Below are 20,682 nucleotides of genomic sequence, written 5' to 3'. Positions count from 1 at the left end.
ACAAGTGCATCGGTTTGTTAAAGCTGTTGGAATCCAATATAACAAAAATGGATTGGCTTTTACAACGGGGATATAGTAACTTAAAATTTACAGTTCTATGGCCATGAAAATGTTCAAATTAAGGCATCAAGAAGATACCATCTCTGAAGGAAGGCTATTGGCATTTGGGATTCCTCTGAAAGACAGCAAGGCACATGGCTGGCATCTGCTGATTCGTTGTTCCCAGGTTTCATTGCTTTCAGCTCCAGGTTCCAGTGGCCTCCTTTCTGAGCTGTGGGTCCTCTGTTAGCATCTCCAGGGCTTTTTCTTTCTTTCTTTCTTTCTTTCTTTCTTTCTTTCTTTCTATCTTTCTCCCTCCCTCTCTCCCTCCCTGCCCCCCTCCCTCTCTTTCTCTGGGTGTTTCTCTCTGAGCTCTCTGGCCTTTTTCTGTCTTTTATCCTCATAAAGGACTCCAGTAAAGGATTAAGACCCACCTTGAATTGGGTTGGTTACATCTCAATCGAAACAACCTAATCAAAAGGTCCCACCCACAATAGGTCTCCACACCCAGGAATGGATTAAAAGAACATGGCCTTTTCTGGGGTACATAACAGCTTCAAGCCAGCACAACAAGGTAAGACCAAATAGACTCGTGGATGGCACTCATGTTGGAGATGCTGCTGTCCATTGTGATACAATTTCCATCAACTAACCCTCAAGGACCTATCAGCATTCTTTTGTCTGAGGATGCCAACCCATCATATACTCTTTCATGTGAGAATAAGTGAGATGATATGAGAATCATAAATGGTAAAACATCATGCAAACAAATAATACAATCTCCATTGCCCTAGTTAGTGATTGGCCCCATTTCTAATGACCCTTAACCTTTGATTGGTACTTCCAAGTGACTGAGCCATATCCATTCCCCCCACCCATCAGTTGGTTCATTATGATGTTCATATGACCAGCAGTCCATTTTTTTGGTAGCCCCAACCACTACTTTTTCTGTCCTGGATACCCACAACCATTCAGCCTAGTACTTTCCCAATCCCCCGGCATCTTCATGTGGAGCACTGGAGATAATTCTTGAAGTAGTGAAGTGCCAGCTTGAACTGGACCTGGGCATTGGTGTTGGCCCGGTATGACCTGTACGTCTTCTCTAGAGCAGCCAGCTCCAAGTCCGCCACTTGAGAACGGGGTTGGTGACCTATAATCACTTCTGGGCATGATCCCACGAGCAGGCTTCCTAGTCCATCAATAAATAACTCTGCAAGGAGAGGGGGAGCAGAAGAAGTAAAGGTGAACTTCAGACAGAGACCCGGGTCATATTCCAGGACTGGGAGGAGAGTCGGGGGAAGGTTCAATCCCGCACCACACCCTTCACTCTAGGAGCCTGCCCACGCTGATGAGTTGGAAGGAAATAAATAACCTTATTTCTTAGGCAGAGGTATGGGCACAGAATCAGAAATCCAGATGAACTTTTCAACTCAACAGAACTGTGGTCTGCAGGACTAGGGGAATAAGAGATGAAAGAGAGGGCAATTAACCAGTTGCAGTTAATTGGGAAAAGGTTTCTGGAAAAAAAAGATATGAAGTAGGACGGTAAGAGATGGAAGGGACAGAGCTATAGGGAAAGAAAAGGGAAGAGTGTCACAAATGGGCAGAGACAGACTATGGGAGACCTACAAGTCAAAGAGAGGGTGAAGAGGGCGGCAGGAAAGCCCATGAGATCCTTAGTTTGGAGGTGAAAGGGAAAGGAAACCTGCATTATCAATGGGGCATGGCACTTGGAACAGACTTCTGAGGTTAATTCACAGCCTAGCTCTCTTCCTCACTCTTCCAATCTCCCCACCTAAGTGAGCCACTCGTTGCAGGCGGGGGTCGAAGCCAACTCTTAGGAGTCGTTCTGTGTGAGCCAGGAAGAAGTTGACAACGCCACTGGTCACCACGCAGCTGGGGAAGCCTTCCACGGGCCGGAAAGATCCTGACCTCCGGTGAAGACAATCCCCATTCTCACTCTGCTCCAACAACAGCTTAAACTGGTACACATTTCCAAGCACGCTGCCGCCTACCTAGACAGCAGACAGAGAAATCCACATTAGAGAGCACAGACTCAACATTCATCTTGCCTCTTGCCGGACCACATTTCAGTTATAACATGAATCACATCCTTTCTGTATCCACCCTTCAAATGATCACTGTTACCCTTTCTGCTACCGCAGCCACAGCCTTCACCATACTACTGCCAGGTCCCTTGCTTTCATTCTTGCCTACCCCCCCAAAAAACATCCTTGATAGGAGCAGTACTATAGAGTCCAAAGGACAGGGATTTTTGTTTTGTTTTGTTTTGTTTACATGGGCAGGCTCTGGAATCGAACCTGGGTCTCTCGCATGGCAGGCAAGGATTCTGCCACTGAGAATTTGACAGCTTTTGACCATACTCTACCTGCTTGTAGAGTCTGCACAGCCTCTTCAAAAGAAAGTGACTTACTCTTTTCCAGTAGGAGAACAAGATTTGGGTGCAGGCAAGAGGCAATCTTTGTGCAACGGTACATATGTGGGGTCTCTACTTGTTAGATTTTACAGTGAGCCATTTATCTCAAGCTGTCTTTCTCCTGTTACCTATTTGCTTTGGGCTCAGCTGCCTGACCAAAAACATTTCCCCACCACATTTGTAACAAGGTTTGACCATGTGACTAAGTTCTGGCTGATGGGATATGAGTTGAACTGATGTGTACAACTTCTAGATCACATCCTTAAAAGAAAGCATGCCCTTTGATTCCTTATCCCCACTTTTTTCTAGTCATTCAGCTGAAGACCAAAGGATGGTAAAGCAACCAGAGAAGGAACCTGGTCCCCTTGGAAGCGGGGTCAACTGCCAGTTTGACGCTGCTTTATACTAGAGAGAACTGTACCTTCTATCTTGTTTAAGCTCTTGAGATTTTACAAGATGCTTTGGGGATTATACACATGTTATAAGAGTTAACTGTGGCTGTGATAGAGCTTAGCTTCTTATCAATTTTCTTTTCTTCTCTTTTGTATTATGAATTATCTTTGGATGTTTTTATTTTTTTTTAATGTCTTTAGGGCCATGAGTATTTTTAAATCTTCAAACCATTTACCAGTGTGTGTGTGTGTTTTATAACGTGTGACAGAACTAGAGCAGTGCTCTCTATTTTATATTTAATCTCACACCAGGAAATCAGAAGTAATACATACATGCACCATTTTAAAGGCAAAACAATTATGAACTGGAGGTAGGGAGGGCAGACGCAAAGGGAGGGGAAGAGGAGAACACTGTGTGATTTGCTCCAACTAAAATAACTTAGATATGGAGGCAGAATCAGAACTCACCAACTCCTGAGTCCTGCAGTGATGCTCTTGACCCTAGAGCGGTGCTGGGATTCATCTCCTGCATTAGCCCCTCTCCCCTCCTGCCCCTTCCCGCCCACTCTCTCCCCTTGCCTTGTTTCTTCTCCTCTTCTGTCATATACTTTCCTCTCTCCTCTCTCTCTTTTTTTCCCTCCTCTTCCCTCTCCTGGCTGCCTGTATAGATTGCAGCTGGTGTAAAACTGGTAACTATGCCTTACCACATCCAGCTCCGTCTTCTCCAGGACATCCACCAGCATCTCGATGTTGGTCTTGTTGATGAAGAGGAAGTCATCGTCTACCCAGAGAACGTATTTGGTGGTGACCTGAGATATGGCCAGGTTCCTACCAGCAAACCATCCCTGTAGATGAGAATGAGCTGGGAGCGGTGGCGGCCACTGATTAGAATCACCTAGGGAACTTTTTAAATTCCCAGGACTCAAGCTGTACCCCAGGTAATTAAGTTAGACTCTCTGGGAGTGGGTCCCTAGCATCGGTATTTTTTTAAAGCTTCCAGGTGAATCCAATGTGCAGCAAGACTGAGAAACAAGATTAAAGGAAGTCCATGTCTCAAAGAAAAAGGAAGAAGGGACAGTGACTCTCCGGATCAAAGACTGGGACGAAGAAAGGCTAAAGGTCCTTTCTTGGTCCTGTGGCTATAGGAATTAGTTGTAATTCTTCTTGATCTGGCAAAGTTTCCGTGGCTTTCTTTCCATCTCTCTCTCTCTCTCTCTCTCTCTCTCTTTTAAACTCCTACATGTTTTATTTATTTAAATTAGGTAAGATAACAAATACTCATTGGAAGACTGTCGCGATCACATTATATCTGCTACAGTACAAATTAAATTTTAAATTGTGGCCCTTCCTCTCCCTTTAGTAAAATTGGGAAGGAGCCTGACTACAGACGAGCTACTTGATCTACAACAGCCTACGTCCTTGTTCTCTACAGACCTTCAACCCCTGGATGGAGCATTTTTACACCAATGTTTAATAGCTTCATTATTCCAATGAACAGGAAAGGTTGAAGAGGAAGAATTCTTGAAACCAGAATAAAGAATTTTTTTTGTACTGCCGTGTGCTTGGCCTCTGGCTCTGGCAGACCCTTCCACCACACCTCTTTTATGTCTTTCTCTGCAATAACAGTAAACTTCAAACTTTTGGGGGACTCTCCCAGTCTCTAAAGGATAAAAGCAGAGACTAGAATCGGTGTGACATATACACAGAAGTCCATCCTGTAAAAGTTGTAAAGATTATTAGCACAGTGAGAAGATGCCTTCTGCTCTTTCACACTGTGTAGAAATTGTGCAAATTATGTTGTGTATCTCTTGGCCCGCGGTCTGGCTCTCCTGTCATGTTCTGCTCTGTTGGTCAAATACTGAGTGGCTGTGCTTCCAGTCAGAGAACCCACCTGGTCAGACTGTCAAAAGGAAACAGACAGCAAAACCTCTGAGATAGTCAAAGCGGGACTCCAGTTGCCTTTAAGAATGTCCTGACAGATGACTCCCTGACTGCTGATGTAGCAGGGATCGAGTCTGGTGTGAAAAGTGAGTTTGGGCGGCTTAAATGGACAATCTGATGAAAGTGTGATATCCAGAAAAATCACACCACCTTCACGTACAGAGCCTAGTGGCCCAAGTTCAGCCCATCTCCATTCATAAATGTTCTCTCTCTAGGTGGAGCATGCAGTGAGGACGAGAGCCAAGGGTTATTTCAGCCAGCTCCTTCTGACTTCTTCCAGCACTCCTGGATAACTTCGCAGGGGGTTGCTAGAGAGGGTGGGGTTTTTCTTCTGCTGCCTGGCAGAATTCTTGTTCTTCAGGCTCTGGGGCGCTGCGTCTCGTGGTCCGCAGCTGAACTACCACCGCTGGTGCTGGAACCCTCGTCATGGGACCTTTGCCTATCACTGGACATCTTGGTGAGATTGCTTCTTGGGAAACTCGCCGCTCCGTTGTAGGAGAGGGAGAGGGAAAAACACCCTTCCTTAAGGAAATGGAGGCAGCCCCTCGAGGCGGTGGGAGGGTGGGGAACAAGCCGAGAGTGGAACATTGCCAAGTCCGAGTTGTTGTGCAGTGCTGGGCTCCGGCCGGAAGGTGGCGCCACCCAGCGCCTTCGGGGGGGGGGGGGAAGGGCGGAGGGCGAGGTGCGAGTGGTGGGAGGTCCCGGCGAGGCGGAGGGGGACGCGGGAGACCCCGGCGCGCGCTGTGGCCTCCCGCCGCTGCCAACGCCGCCCTGCTCAGCAACTCCAGGCCCTGCAGTCCGCAGGTTCCGAGGCGGGCAGGGGGAGGGAGTCCCTTCCCTTCTCTTATGCTGCCTGGAAGATGTTGAGTTGGGGTAGGTGTAATATCCATTTCCTCTGCTGTGTCCTTAAAGGAAGGGGTGAGAGAGAGAGAGAGAGACTCCCAACTCCCTAGCTTGGGTGGAATCGCAGGGATGAGAGGTCAGGCCCCTCGAGTCAATTATAAGACCCCATTCAAATGTCCACACCAAATATGAGGGAAGGCTGGATTCACCACCCTAATAGTGAAGAAAATTGAGGGTAATCCAATCTATCTGCGAACCACGAGTTGGCAGGGGTCTCGGAAGAGAGTCCCCACATCCTCCCGCTGCAGGGCCCAGCCTCCTTAGAAAGGCTAGCTGAAGCAGCCCCGTCCAATTGGGACCCGGCTCAGGGAGCCTCTTGTCCTGAGACCTAGACGCCCATCCATCTGGGAGGGACCTACCTTCCCAAAGGGCATGGTGTAGTACTCCACGTGCTTGTCGTCAATTCTCAAGGGCTCCTTGCCATCGTCAGCCACGATCACAGTCAAGTCTGGATAATAAGTGCGGATACTCCGGAGCAAGATCATGAGCTTGTGGGGACGGAGGAAGGTCTTGGTGGCAATGGTCACCAGGTCTCTGAGCTTCCTCTCTAGGCAGGGAAGGGTGGGTGTCAGACAGCTGTCTGTAGGAAGCCTCTCTGCTTTGACTTGCTTGGTACTGATAGCTTCTTTATGCTGCGCATCAAGGTTTATGGGCCTCATGCCCCCTGTACCCACAGGTGCTTAGCAAGAGTTTCTTAGTTGTACTGGAAAAGAAGTATATTTAAAATCTGCCCAATTTGTTGGAATTTTATCTCTCTTCTGTTATGGAATTTCCTTTCCTGGTTCTGTTGCTTCACTACACCATTTTCCTACCATCTATTTTGAATGCTTCATTTTACATTTGTGTGTCAGCACTGTGCTTGCACCCTGCTTTCATCTTATTCCTAGGAGTCAAGATGCCCAGAGCTTCACCCTCAAGGGCTGCAATCCCAGAGGGTCATGGGGCCCGGGAAGAAAAGAAGGGTCTAAAGCACTTGAGTCCTTGCCCTGCCATGGGCTGCAACTAGAAGAAGGGACAGTGCTTCCCCTACCTTGTCTTTATGCTCAGGAAGACATGGTTGGGGACTGGAAAGCCTGGACCGGATTGTCCATGTTAAGGCAGGTGAAATATAAAAGTTGGAGAAGGGACACGATGAAATGACTGGAGCTGCTGGCGTGTGCTGGGATTCAGGCGCTGTACAAGGAGCCAGGCCATGTGTGAGTCCGGGTGAGTGTGTGGCTGGTTGGAGTTGAGGCATGCTGAAAGCCACAGCCCTTCCGACTGCTTACGGCTGAGCCCTGCAACCCCACTGCAGAACCACCTTTTTGGAATGTCAGAAGTCAGAATCCCCTTTAAAAATACACGTTGCCACATTACCCAGCTCCTCTGGAGTCAGAGGGAGTGAGAAGAGATGTCGGTGGAGTCAAGTAAGCAGTGCTCAAGAGCCCTGCAAATGAATCCATCCCTCTTTTTTCTTTACTTAGGCCAAATTGGCAAACTATGCGGTTCTTTTGTTATAGTGAAGGGGGAACCTGGGGTGTGAACCCCCATAGATATAGTCTATGTGGGAGACTCCTGCTCAAGCTGGTGGTTTAAGTTTTTGCTTTGTCATTCCTTTCTTTTCCAAACACACAGTGATCACAGTTAAAACAAAAAGAAAAAATGCGAAAATATAACCATGCTCAAAAATAGAATAAATTTCCCCATGGAACAGAAATGGAAAACCAAACAGAGCCAAAGATGGGGCCTGCTGACTTCCGGGGTCTGAAGCAGGTGGAGGAGGCTGGAATCTGAGGGGCCGCAGGGAAGGAAAGTGTCTCATGGGATGTGTGGGCCCAGAGTCAGGCTTTTTGCTAGCAACCAGGGACTGTCCCCCACTGCCTACCACTTGCCATTCAAGGAGCCCCAAGCATACATGCCTGCATACGTGCCTGGGTGCAGACACAGGTGATCCCTCCCCACAGCCAACACCTGTGCAAACCAACCTGAGATGGCTCTTCAATAGCTCCTATCACCAGGCTACAGGAACCCCGAGACTCGAGTATAAATGGGTAAACTAGGAAACAGGGGATACTGGGAGTTGAAGCAACTATAAAGCTGTGAGATGGGAAGTTGTCCACTGAGAGAGAAGAAAATAAAACAAACACATACGCAAAAGCCTCCTACACCAGATGAAAAGTCCAAAACACTCAGAGAAAACTAGTCTGAAGAATGGCTGGCAACAAAGCTACTGTGTGCAGATGAACCCCCTCCAGATAGCTCAGGAACAATAGAGAAATGGAAAAAGATTTAAACCAAGACTGTTTTAGATGTTTAAAGAGATAAATATCCACATATCTGAAAAAGAGAAAATATGAAAAGGAAACAAGCATAAGTGAAATGAGAATATTTGTGTATGAAGACAACTTTAAAATTATTGAAGATAAATATCAATAACTAAAGGGGGGAACTTAGCTTCTTATTTTTTAAAACTTTAATACATGTATTTAAAAACATAGAGAATATTATGAACAGATTTATGATAAATTGAAAATTTTAGGTCAAGTGGAGAATATATACAAACATTTCTAAAATTGAGTCAATATAATACATACAGATGAATGACCATTAAAGATACGGAACTGAGATACAAACATTTTTCCTTTTTCTCTCATTTCTCCCCATTTACATTCCCACCTCCAGAACCTCCCACCCTCGGACACACACACACAAATACATGCAGGCATAAGGATCAGAAAAGTTTTAACAAAACTTCAAGGGACATGTAATTCTTATTTTATTACATCCATCTCAGAATAGTATAAAAGGGAAAGCTACCCAACTCATTTTGTGAGTTTTGTATAGTCTTGATAACAGCACTGAGAGGAAAAGATAATCCCATTTTGATATATAGAAGAAAGAATCCTGAATAAAATAGCAGTAAATTTAATTCAACATTTAATCAAGTCATGCATTACAATCAAGATGGGTTTATTCCAGAAATGCATGGATGTTTCAATAGCAGAAAACCTAACACTATAAATCATCATATGAACTCAACTGAAAAGACAAAAATTATCTCAATAGTTTCAGACAAGTTATCTGATAAAATTCAATATTCATTCATAATAAAAACTCAGCAAGGAAATAGAAAATTAAAAGTAAAAATAGAGAAATTCCTAGCAATAGAAACAGAAGAAAAGAAAACTTTCTAATCCTGACACATCACACTCCTATACAGCAAATATTCTTTAAGTCAGGAACAAGCAAAACTGCCTACTACCACTGCTACTATTCAACACTATACTGGAGATTTTAGCCAATGCAAGAAGACAAGAAAAAAAAATTGGAATGGAAGAGACAACAATCATCATTTGTCTAAGAAACTCTACATGTTATTAAAATAACTCAGATAAGAGAGTCTAACAAGGGTACTGTTTCTGTTTCAACCTCCAAAGTCACTAGTGTTCCTATATTTCAGCAATAATCAGTTAAAATGTAGAAAAAAGATCCAATTCATAGCAACAATAAACATATAAAATATCCAAAACTAAATCCAATAAAACATGTGTAAATCCTTTACAAATAAAACTACAAAAAAGTTATTGAAGAACCTATAAAGTGACCATAATAGATAGAGAGTTATACCAGATTCATGGTTGCAAAAATTCAACTTTAGCAAAGCTGTCAGTTCATTTCAAATTAATCTATAAATTCAATACAATTCGAAAAAAAATCCCAAGGGGTTTTTTGAGGATCTTGACAAGGTGAACAGAAAATGCTAAGGAATGAGAAGAGCTAAGAACAAGGAAGATAAGAGCTAAGAAAATTTGCAAATAGTGAGAGAGACTTTGTCCCCACCAAATAGCAAATTATAACAATAAAACTTTCATAATGAAGTATTATGGAATTAGTCCAATAATTAACAGATGGATTAATGGAACCTGACAAAGTCCAGAGTGAGACACCTGCATTTATGGAAACTTAGTGTGTGACAGAGGTGGCAGTACAAGTCAGAGAGTTGGAAGATGAGCTATTTAAGAAATGATGTTGGGATAATACACTATTCATATGTCAAAAGACCCCTTCATATACCATATATAAAAATAACTTCTAAGTGGATTAAATGTCTAAATGTGAAAAGCAAAAATGTACAACTTTGGAAGAAAATAGGGGAGAATATCTTTATAGGGTCGGGGAGAATTTCTTAAACAAGGCACAAAAAAGCAAAAGCCAGAAAGAAAGCAGTTAATTCATTTTACTATATTAAAAGCTAAAACTTGTGTATAATAAAAGGCACCAGAAACAAAATTAAAAGCAAGGACTGATGAAAGATCAGAATCTAGAATTTCATACCACGGTGCAATAACTTTTATGAAAAGTTCAAAAACACATAAGGCTATATGGTATACACATATAAATAAAACATGTAATATCAAAATATAAAAATAAAAATATACACATTAAGTGTACAAAAACATGGAAAAGAAAGATATATATAATCACGGTTGCTGGAGGGAGGAGAGGGGATTAAGATTGAGGAAATTTCCATTGTATCTGTAGCACTTTATCTGTAAAACAAATCTGAAGCAAAAACAGTTTTTCATGAATTTTCTGTTATTTTTGAGACAGTTGCTATGTTAAGCAAATATTTTGACTCCTTCTTGGTTGATATTTAATGCTATTGCATCTAAATTTTAGTTTAACATATATTTTGAATAGAATCTATTTGGATAGAGTCAATTGTTTTTAATAGATAGGTAATATATCCAAAAAATGCCAAGTGATTCAAAACTAAAAATATATCAAATTTATGCCATGAGAAGTCTTTTTTTGGGGGCAGGCCACAGAGGCTCAGCAGGCAGAGTTCTCGCCTGTCATGCCCTGGACCCGGGTTCAATGTCCGATGCCTGTTCATGGAAAAAAAAAAAAAAAGTATTTTTCTCATCCCTGACCCCTACATTCCTGGTTTCCTCCCAGGAGGCAACCAGTATTACTAATTTCTTGTTGTTTTGCCACAAACAAACAACTATGTACATTCATTCCACCAGCACCCCCCTACACTTTTTTTTTTTTTACATAAATGGTAGCTTATTACTCACTAGGTCATTTGCCTTCCTTACATCTTGGAAAACAATTTCTATCAGCATTAAAAACAAGTGGGGTAAAAACACACCCGCAAAAAACTTTCACCTTTGTAACTGCATGGTATTTCATTGCACAGACTTATTGTACACTTTATTTAACCAAACTGCATGGTATTTCATTGCACAGACTTATTGTACACTTTATTTAACCAAGCCATCCCACCTTTAAATTGTTGCCAATATTCTGCCATTGCAAACAATGCTGCAGTAAATAACCTTGGTAAGTATCTGTAGGATAATTTCTAGAAGTGGGATTGCTGAACTGATGAGTCTACACATTTAAAATGTTGATAGATATTGCCAAATCGCCTCCATAAAAGGTTATGTCTATTGGCATTGTCACCAGCAGTGTATAAGTGCCTTTTGCCCCACCCTGTATCCAATACTTTTTAATGTAAATGTAGTTTTCATTTGCACTTTCCTTGGTGTGAGATTTTGTAACTATTTTAATGGCTGAGAGTACTGTTGAATTTAATACTTCGGTGAACTGTTGATTCATATCTCTTGTGCATTTTTCCATCAAGTGATTAGGTGTTCTATTCTTATCAGTTCATAGGCGCTCCTCAGTAAAATGAGACCTTTGATTTTAATGTGAGTTAAAGCAACTTTTTCCCAATTTGTCTTTTGTCCTTTGACTTTGCTTATGGTGTGTTTCTTTCTGCCTTGCAGACATTTACAAATTTTACTTATTTTATGTTTTAAGTCTTTTCTAACTTCTGGATTTTATCTCATACTCAAAAAGGCCCTAAACACTCTAAGATAATTGAAAAAAATAATAAAACCCAACTTCATGTTTTCTTCTAGTACTTTAAAATATATATATAGATATTTCATTTACTTGGAATTTATCCTGTATGCACTGTGAGATAAATTCAAGTTTTTATCATCTAGATAGTTACACAGCTATCCCACATGATTTCTTGAATAAACTATATTTCCTCCTTTGATTTGAAAATCTATCTTTATGACGGTGAAATTCCAGCATATATCTTTTTTCCTGGATTTTCAGTTTGATTCCATTTCTATTATCTCTTCATGTTGGTTTTTGTTACCATTACTTATTAAAATATTATAATTTGTTAAGATTCTCCAAAGTAAATGTAGATCATATAATAAGTTAAATATATAGTCAATCAATATTAAGGCAGTGTGAGTGAGAACTGCTTCCCTCCAAACAAAGTTTGCTGTCAGGAACCGCATCAGAAAGAGCTGTGATCTTTCAGCCACTCTCCCTCCACCATCCCTGCGAGGATCCCTTCCGAGTTTCACCAACGGTTCTGCAGAGCCCCACCGTAGGTGCCCGGGGTCCAGGGCCTTACCTGGTCCAGGGTCATATAACTTGGGGATGATGGGATGGCAGATTGTCACTGGAAACTTGGCCACCAAAGTGTCAAACTTCAGACTCACTGAAGGGAGAAAGGAGGTCAGGGCTGGGGCACCACCACCTCGGCTCTCTCCTTGCTGCCCCAGGGACGCTGACTTGGGAAAGTGTGGGAAGGAGAGTGCTGGCTGCGATGCAACCGAGGACCCCAGAGAGCCCATGGCAGATTCTCCGTCGTGCCCCTGGGCCAACTCGCTGGACGCCCCCTGAGGGCACCTGAGTGAGCTCCGGGCCAGGAACCAGAGGATCTGGACTAAATTCTGGCTTTGCCAACTACCGTTGGAAACACTTCGGGGAAGCCACTTAATGTCCTTGAAATCAGGTTTCTCCAACTACAAAATGAGAAGAATACCTTGCTCTATTTTACCTCACAGTGTCATTCTGTGAAAGGACATGTTTGAAAATCTGAAGATGGAGAGAACGATCTCCCTAGTCTAGAGTCACGGGTGATGTGTCCCGTGTTTCATCTTCTCGGCTGGCGCCGTGGGAATGCATCCTGTGTGCAAGTCAAAGCAGCAAAGGTGCTCTTGATTCATGCAGAATGAAGCTGGGCCACCCTGATGAAACTGTCCTCCTGGGGATTCCTGTGGTTGGTGACGAGTGGTGACAGGTGAGGGGTTGGGGGTGGGGAGGCTGAGCTGCTGCCCTTCAGAAGGCGAGCCCCTCCACTGCCCTTTCCTGCTCCCCTCACTGCGCCCAGGACAAGATCCTGATGCAGGACCAGCTTCCTCCTTCGAGAACTGTAGGGAAGGGTAACCGAGGTGGCTGGGTCCTCAGGGAGTGCTCGCCCTGTGCCAGGAGCACAGCAGGAAGGGGCTGCCCTCTCAGAGAGCCTGGCAGAGGCATTCCACCCATCCTCCCCTGGCGCCACTGCTGGGTGGTCAGTGGCGACTTGAGGATAGTATTGGGGGCAGTAATTGGAAAGCTAGGTGCCTGGGGTTAGAACGGGAGCAAGGGAAGAATCTTAAATGCAGGCAGGCTTCCTGGAGGAGGAGGTCCTCAGGAGGGCCTGGTGATGCTCTCTGGCTCCCTAAGCATTTTGCAGTCTGAGGGACTGGCTCTCACCCACGTCCACGCTGCGAGGCTGGTACACGGTGCTGGTGTATGTCACATGCTGGAGGATGAAATTCAAGAGCTTCCGGTCCCTGGTGGAAATGGTTAGCTGCTTCTGGCCTCTGCCCCGCACCACGCTGTCCGAGGTGTCAGCGAGGGTGTTCAGTGTCCCCAGAGACGCTGTCAGTGTGACCTGGGGTGGGGGGTTGAGGGGCAGGGTAAGAAGGACGCCAAATGCAGGGGTTGAAAAATGTCCTTCTATCCCAGATGGCAGGTGGGGGCAGAGCACATAGGACGTGAGGGGGAAGCGTGAGGGATGTCCCTGGCTCTGCAGCCTCTTCCGGCTCTAGTTCCAAGCCCAGGGCTGGGCTTCTGGAAATTCTTACAGTTATCTTCTTCTTCACTTTTCTCTGCCCTCTCTGCCTCTTTGATCTGATCTCCAAAACGAGTTTTCCAGGCCTTGGTTCTGGCCCTGTTCCCTTCTCTCTCTACCCCTTCCTGCTAGAGGGCGTTATCCATTCTCACAGTTTTATATGCTGTCCATACGCAAATGGTTTCAAAACCTGTCCCCCGCTGATCTCCTTCTGAGATATGACTGCCGGGTTGGTTGCTCTGCTAGGAAGTTCCTCAAGCAACTCACATTTGATAACTTGAGAAGGGAACCTCTGAGCTTCCTCTATAACCACCCCACCCCCAGCTCCCCCTGCCTGCCTCGCGAATGGCCCTGTCATGACTCGACTGTTGAAGCCCCAGGTGGAATCAGCCTGATTCTTCTCTTTCCCTCACACCTGCAATCCATCTGCTAATAAGTCCTGTCGGGTCTACCTTCAAAATGTGGCTAGAATTGATCCGCTTCTCTCCATCTCTGTTGCTACCCACTAATGCAAGCCGCCCTCTTTTCTCGCCTTGTCTTCTGCAACTGCAGTTAGTTTCCTGAAAAGTAACCTGGATTCTATCACTCCTGCCCAAAACCCAGTTGTCAGTCAACCAGTTATCTTCTGAGAAACAATTTACAGACCCTGGGAAAATAGTGGTGCATAAGACAGACCCCCCATTTTCAAGAAGCTTATATTCTAGTGAGAAAGGAGGCACTAAGCATCTAATCACCCATTTAACGTAATTCAGGCACAGATAAGTGCTATGAAGAAGATAATATAGAGTAACAGGAAAGTGACAGTGGCAGCGTGGTGAGGACTTAGCTTGGGGGACAGAGAAGGCCTGTGGAGGCCACAGCAGCTCAGCCGGTTTTCTTACCCATCACCCCTCCAGCCCTGTCTAGTATACAGAGATGGGAAAACTAAAAACACGTTTCCTAGACTCCTTTTTAGTTGGGCTTCTGGGTGTGATTTGTAGCCAGATATACTTGCATAAGACCCCGACTGGAAGTTAAGCTGAGAGGGAAAGAAAGGCAGGGCAGGGCACACTGTGTCCTCGTGGGGCTGCTGCTAACTCTGACAGAGGCCCCGCGATGCGGGACCCTCACAGCGGGGACAGCAGGTCTGTGGCGGCCCAGTTCCCGGAAGGCATCTCAGATGTCCTTCCTGGAACTCCAGCTACCTCTACAGCTGGAGAAAGCATGCCGTCTGTACACACTCTTGCCACCCCATCCCCAGCCTGCATCCATGTCCAATATTTAACCTGGATAGGGGCTTCTGTTAGAGTCTGAGGCCGGCAGAACTGGGGGTGAACAGGGCGCTAAGGGCGAACACGGGCTGGGAAAGGGACTCCTACCTCATAGATGGGGGCATGAGGTCCTTCAAACTGGAGACCTGGATGACACAGGGAAAGAACAAATAGCACGCTGAGAGGATTGCCGGGGCTCCCGAGCCTCTCTCCTCCCTGACTTGACACCTGTGCATCCTTTGAGAGTCTCTCCAAATGTCACCCTCCAACCAGAAGTGGGTGCCACCTTCCCGTCCTCTCTCCCCAGGGCTTTTTGTTAGATGGGATTCCAGGGTCCTTCCCGAAGTCCAACAATTCTAAACCCTCTGACTCCCACCCTTAACTTTGGACGGGAATTATGAATTCATTCGGCCCCTGCTGGGTATCTGTTACTGAAGGGTAGGAAGCAATGGATAACTAATCATCCAAAATGGCAAATGATTTTTAAAATGCTTATTCAAAAACACTGGCAATTCATTCCAAATAGTTGTACTTTGTTCTTATTATGTGACTAGTTCAAATTCTAATTTAAACGTATACTCTGTAAGTGGCCTTAGATAACTTACTAAGTTCATCATCAATGAAGTGGTGAAATAATATCTACCCCTCAGGCTCGTTGTTAAGTGTAAAGTCTGCTTTTTAAGGATGCCGAGGGTGGGGCTGGGGGAAGCCAAGCTCCCCATGCTTAGTGCTGAGCCCTCAGCCCTGCATCCCCCTGCCCTTTGACCCCTGTCTGGGATGGCTGAGCCGCGGTGCTGTAAGAGCCATCCATTGACATCCTGTATTCCCTTCTATCTCAGGACACTTGTTTTCATCATCATCCTGTTTGATGTGTGAGCTGCGGATCTTTCTGGCTGACTGGTGCTGGACAGAGAGAAAGCTTAGCTACATCCATGTGACATGAAATGCCCAGGTGACACTACCACCCAGATCCTACTGGATATTTTCTGGGGCCCTGATGGGGCTGTTTGCCTCCAGATGCCAAAGGCCAACAGAATTCAACATCTCTGAATTGGGGGAATATGTTTGCACCTGCAGGCTCATTCCTCTGGTCTCTCCTAATAAAATTCTACTTAGCTTTGATATGGGACTATGGAGGTATGTAAAAGTCTATTGTGGACAGGGTTTTTAACTCATAAATATTCTTTCTGAAACATATTCCCTGAAGATTGGCTTGTGCTTTGCCTGCTCCTCTGATGATGGTGACATCAAAAAGCCAATGAAATACTAAGATTTCTGTCCTTTTCTAAATTATCTCAGAGCCCCAGGGAGATCAGAGCTACTAAGGGAAATTCCCAGTTGTGGAAACAGTGAGATTAACTTTAAATGAAATAATGTCAAGCTTCATGCATGGTGCTGGGTACTCAGCAGGCACTCAACGAATGATTACTCCCTTCTGTTTCCTCCTTTTGCTCAAAAAAAAAACTGGCTAAGAGGGAATGGAGAAAGCTGCCTGGGTTTTCCCAGGATGAGCTGTACCTACCTGGGATGGGAACTGTGTGCAGTGGCATCACTTCCACTCCGTAGACTGGGTACCCAAAGGGGAGGTTGGGCTGCGCCAGCAGGGGAGGTGGGCGAGGCAGACCTTCCCTGCAGGGAACAGAAATGTTAGCAACTGCCATGATGGTGGTGCTGGTTCCACTTAACTCTTAAAGAGGCACCTGTGTTAGAGCCGTGTGTTCAGTTTGCTAGCTGCCAGAATGCAATGTACCAGAAATAGAATGGCTTTTAAAAAGGGGAATTTAATAAGTTGCTAGTTTAAAGTTCTAAGGCTGAGAAAATGTCCCAATTAAAACAGGTCTATAGAAATGTCCAATCAAAGGCATCCAAAGAAAGATACCTTGGTTCAAGAAGGCCATTGAACTTCAGGATTTCTCTCTCAAGTGAGAAGGCACATGGTGAACACGGTCAGGGCTTCTCTCTCAGCTGTAAGGGCACATGGTGAACATGGCATCATCTGCTAGCTTCTCCTGGCTTCTTGTTTCACGAAGGTCCCCGGGAGGCGGTTTCCATCTTCATCTCCAAAGGTCACTGGCTGGTAGACGCTGTTTCGTGGTGCTGCAGCATCTCTGCTCTCTCTGAATCTCCTTCATTCTCCAAAATGTTCCCCCTTTTATAGGACTCCAGAAACTTATCAAGACCCACCCAAATGAGTGGAGACATGTCATCACCTAATCCAGCTTAACAACCACTCTTGATTAAATCACATCTCCAGGGAAGATGATCTGATTACAGTTTCAAACATCAGGTATTGAATAGGGATTGTTCTGCCTTTATGAAATGGGATTTAGATTAAAACATGTCTTTTCTGGGGGACATACATCCTTCCAAACCAGCACACCAGGGAATAAGGAAATTTACTATCTACACCATGTTCTTATTATTTAAAGGAGGAAGCCGACCAATTCCTACAGGGAACTAAAAACTTTTCCCAGAATTGAACTTAAAATAAATTACATCCCAAGAAACTTTATATGGGAGTGGTGGTTGTCTCAATATTTTTAGAGCAAATGCTGCAACTATTTTCATATGGGCTTTTTTGGGTAACAAAAAACACATACCAGGGGTGCAAGGGTTGTTCAGTGGTAGAATTCTCACCCACCATGCAGGAGACCCGGGTTTTATTCCTGGTCCATGCACTTACCCAAAAACAAACAAACTAGCAAAACAAAAATTCAACAAATGGTGCTACAATAACAGGATACTCACATGGAAAAATAATGAAATGTGACTCCACCATACAGCATACAAAAAAAAAAGTACAATAACACAATCCAGTGAGATGGGCCATTGGAAGGACTAATGTGTTATGGCTGAAATGTTTGCAGCCTTCAGGGATATAGTTTAACCAAGGAAACAGTTAAGATGACGTTGAAGAGAGACTAGACCAGCATCGTGGATATTTACGGGAATCTAAAACACAACAGAATTTTAAACTGGCAAAAGAGGTGTGCTGTTAGAAGAAAAATGCTAGCTAGGCCTCAGTTTTAATCAAGAAAATGCAACTTAAAAAAGTAATGAGATGCAAATGTACTAAGAAACGATGATCATGCATCTATGTGATGATGTTAAGAATTACTGATTGCATATGTAGAATGGTATGATTTCTAAATGTTGGGTTAATTTCTTTTTTTCCGTTAATTAATAAAAAAAAGTAATGAAATATCTTTTTCATTTAAGTTTAAAAATTTGATGATAGTGCTGGTTAGGTAAGGGCATGAAAGGTATGAGATTTACACACTTTTCATGAAAGTATAAATTAATATAGGCCCTCTTGAGGACAATTTGGTAGTATCTATTAAAAGTGAAACTCAGCATATCCTGTGATCTAGCAAGCCAGATGCTAAGAAGGGAAAAAACACTTGCCTGTGCAAACAATAAGGTGTGTTCGAGAATGCTCATTTCAGCATTTTTTTGGTAATAATGAAAAAATTCAAAAAATATCTCTAAGTAAGCAAACAACTTTATAAAATACAGTGTATTCTCATATTCATAGACACATAGCACTTAAGAGGAATGAACTAGATGTATCAATAGCTCTTAAAAAGTGTAGACTAATAAATATTAAACTCATAAGGGTAGTTCCTCAGTTAAATGGTGAGGAAACAGGAGGGGTGTCCTAGCTGCAATCACAGATATCACAAAATGGGTTGGCTTAAACAATGGGAATGTATTTGCTCACAGTTTTGAGGCTAGAAGAAGTATAAAACTGAGGCATCAGCAATGTGATATTTTCTTCCCCAAAGACTGTGGCATTCTGGGGCTGGCTGCTAGAGATCCTTGGGGTTCCTTGGCCTTCCTATCAAATGGCCAGTGCATATGGCAACATCTTTTCCCCTCTCTCTGAGGTTCTTTTGAATTCTAGACTCTTCTTACAGTTTTCTCTCTCTGGGTTTGAATTTCGTTCTATTTATGAAGGACCCCAGTAATCCAGCTTAAAGCCCCACCTGATTCCATTGACCGCACCTTAATTAAAAATAACATCTTCAAAAGGTCATATCTATCATGGGTTCATATCTGCCGGTATGGATTAGGAACATGTTTTGTTCTGGGATACATAATTCAATTTACTACAAAGGGGTTGGTTGAAATGGACGCTTATTTGTTTTTTTCCCAAAGGAGCATTATTGATCTATTACTTTTAAATTGAAGTATAATATGGAGCTAACACACAGGATCAGATTGACAAATCAGACTCAGATGAATCAGAGATCTTACCCAATATTGAATTTTACTAACAATTTCAAGTACACAGGCAGGGAAGAGCCACAAAATTCCCAAGTCATTCCTTCTCACATCAGACTTATGCTCTCTGGCACAAGGTAACAGGTGTGGTCTCCACATGTGATTTTGTGGGATTACCTCACATGATGCAAAGCATGCAAGTTAGGGAACAATCCCATTTTATACTCCCAAAGAGCTGGATTGCTTATGTGACATTCTCCAGGGAGCTGAAGATTCTGGGTTATTTATGTGATCCTTTATCTGGAGACTTCCTGCTAAGATCATTCTATAGATAACATCACTTTTTTTTTTTTTAACAGAGAAAACTAAACTTTAATTTTGTATGAATATATAGTTTGTCACAAAATCTTCCTCTCCTAAATAATGTTATAAACAGGCTGTCATGGTCAGGTTCATTTGTCAACTTGGCCAAGTGGTGGTACCTGTTTGTTTGGTTGGGCAGGTGCTGGCCTGTCTGTTGCAATGAGGACATTTCATAGAATTAGATCATGATCACGTCAGCTGCATCCCACAGCTGATTGCATCTGTAATCAGCCAAAGGGGAGTGTCTTCTGCAATGAGTGATGCTCAGTCTAATCACTGGGAGCCTTTTAAGGAGGATTCAGAAGAGACAGGCTCTCTTCCTGCTTAGGCTGGTGAGCCTCTCCTGTGGAGTTTGTCCAGACCCTCCATCGGAATCGTCGGCTTCAAAGCCTGCCCTGCGGATTTTGGATTCTGCGTTCCCACGGTCATGTAAGACACTTTTATAAATTTTATATTTGCGAGTGTTCCCTGTTGATTTTGTTTCTCTAAAGAACCCTAACTAATACACAGGCTTATCAAATTTTTGGTCTGCATTGACTATGACAGAAAATTAATTTCTTTTTAACAATTTACTTTTATAAACTTTCCATATTCATTCAGGGCTTGTAGTCAGAAATGACTACAACAAACAAAATTCACTTTCTCCAACCTTCTACAACAACAAACAAAATTAACTTTAATCAGAGAATATGATCTTCTTAGTTTGGAAAAATAATAAAAACAGTACCATCCTACCTATGTTCTTTATTCATCCAAACTGCAAACAATGATAAATAAATTTGATGACAAATTTACAAAGCTCTTTGAACATGCATACAACCTTCCAGTAACAATATTCATAAAGAGGAGAAGAGACAAAAATACTAAAAAATAATAAGAATAAAGAAATGTAACATCACTTTCTTATAGCAAATGTTCTATTTCCCAAAGAGACTTAGACCAAGTCACCCGCTGTCTTTTCTCCAAGTCACCTGCTTTCTTTTCTTTCCCTTGGAGACAACTGTTCCCCATCCCCCTAAAGGGAGTGAATGAGCGGCAAGTCAAACATTTTAATTCCTTTCCTGTCAAATATGCAAAAGGAACGTGAAAAAAATATATGCATACAGCTCAATGAACCACTACAAATGAACACGCCCCTGTAAGTAGCACCCTGAAGCCCCTTTACCCTAGAACCAACCACTCTCCTAACTCCAGACACCTGTTTTTGAGATTTATAAAAAT

The 20,682-nt window shown here is 43.5% G+C and overlaps 1 protein-coding gene and 1 pseudogene across 1 annotated transcript in view; both read right to left on the bottom strand.

Moving 5' to 3' along the window:
* Positions 1-400: 400 nt before the first annotated feature.
* The window catches only part of B4GALNT2 (beta-1,4-N-acetyl-galactosaminyltransferase 2 (SID blood group)), a 65,370-nt gene continuing 45,088 nt past the window's right edge, over positions 401-20,682 (bottom strand). The window contains exons 4-11 of the mRNA XM_077163060.1: positions 16,397-16,503; positions 14,983-15,020; positions 13,264-13,444; positions 12,137-12,223; positions 6,072-6,259; positions 3,573-3,713; positions 1,835-2,054; positions 401-1,249 (exon numbers count right to left, since the gene is read on the bottom strand). Coding sequence (XP_077019175.1) covers positions 1,044-1,249; positions 1,835-2,054; positions 3,573-3,713; positions 6,072-6,259; positions 12,137-12,223; positions 13,264-13,444; positions 14,983-15,020; positions 16,397-16,503 — 1,168 coding nt within the window. The 3' untranslated portion in view covers positions 401-1,043. The remainder of the gene's footprint in view (positions 1,250-1,834; positions 2,055-3,572; positions 3,714-6,071; positions 6,260-12,136; positions 12,224-13,263; positions 13,445-14,982; positions 15,021-16,396; positions 16,504-20,682) is intronic.
* Positions 4,585-5,320, bottom strand: LOC143685922 (ubiquitin-conjugating enzyme E2 E3 pseudogene; annotated as a pseudogene).

The sequence above is a fragment of the Tamandua tetradactyla genome, chromosome 6 (genome assembly GCF_023851605.1).
Source record: "Tamandua tetradactyla isolate mTamTet1 chromosome 6, mTamTet1.pri, whole genome shotgun sequence".
Taxonomy (NCBI): Eukaryota; Metazoa; Chordata; class Mammalia; order Pilosa; family Myrmecophagidae; genus Tamandua; species Tamandua tetradactyla.
This window is presented reverse-complemented; position numbering and strand designations above follow the sequence as displayed.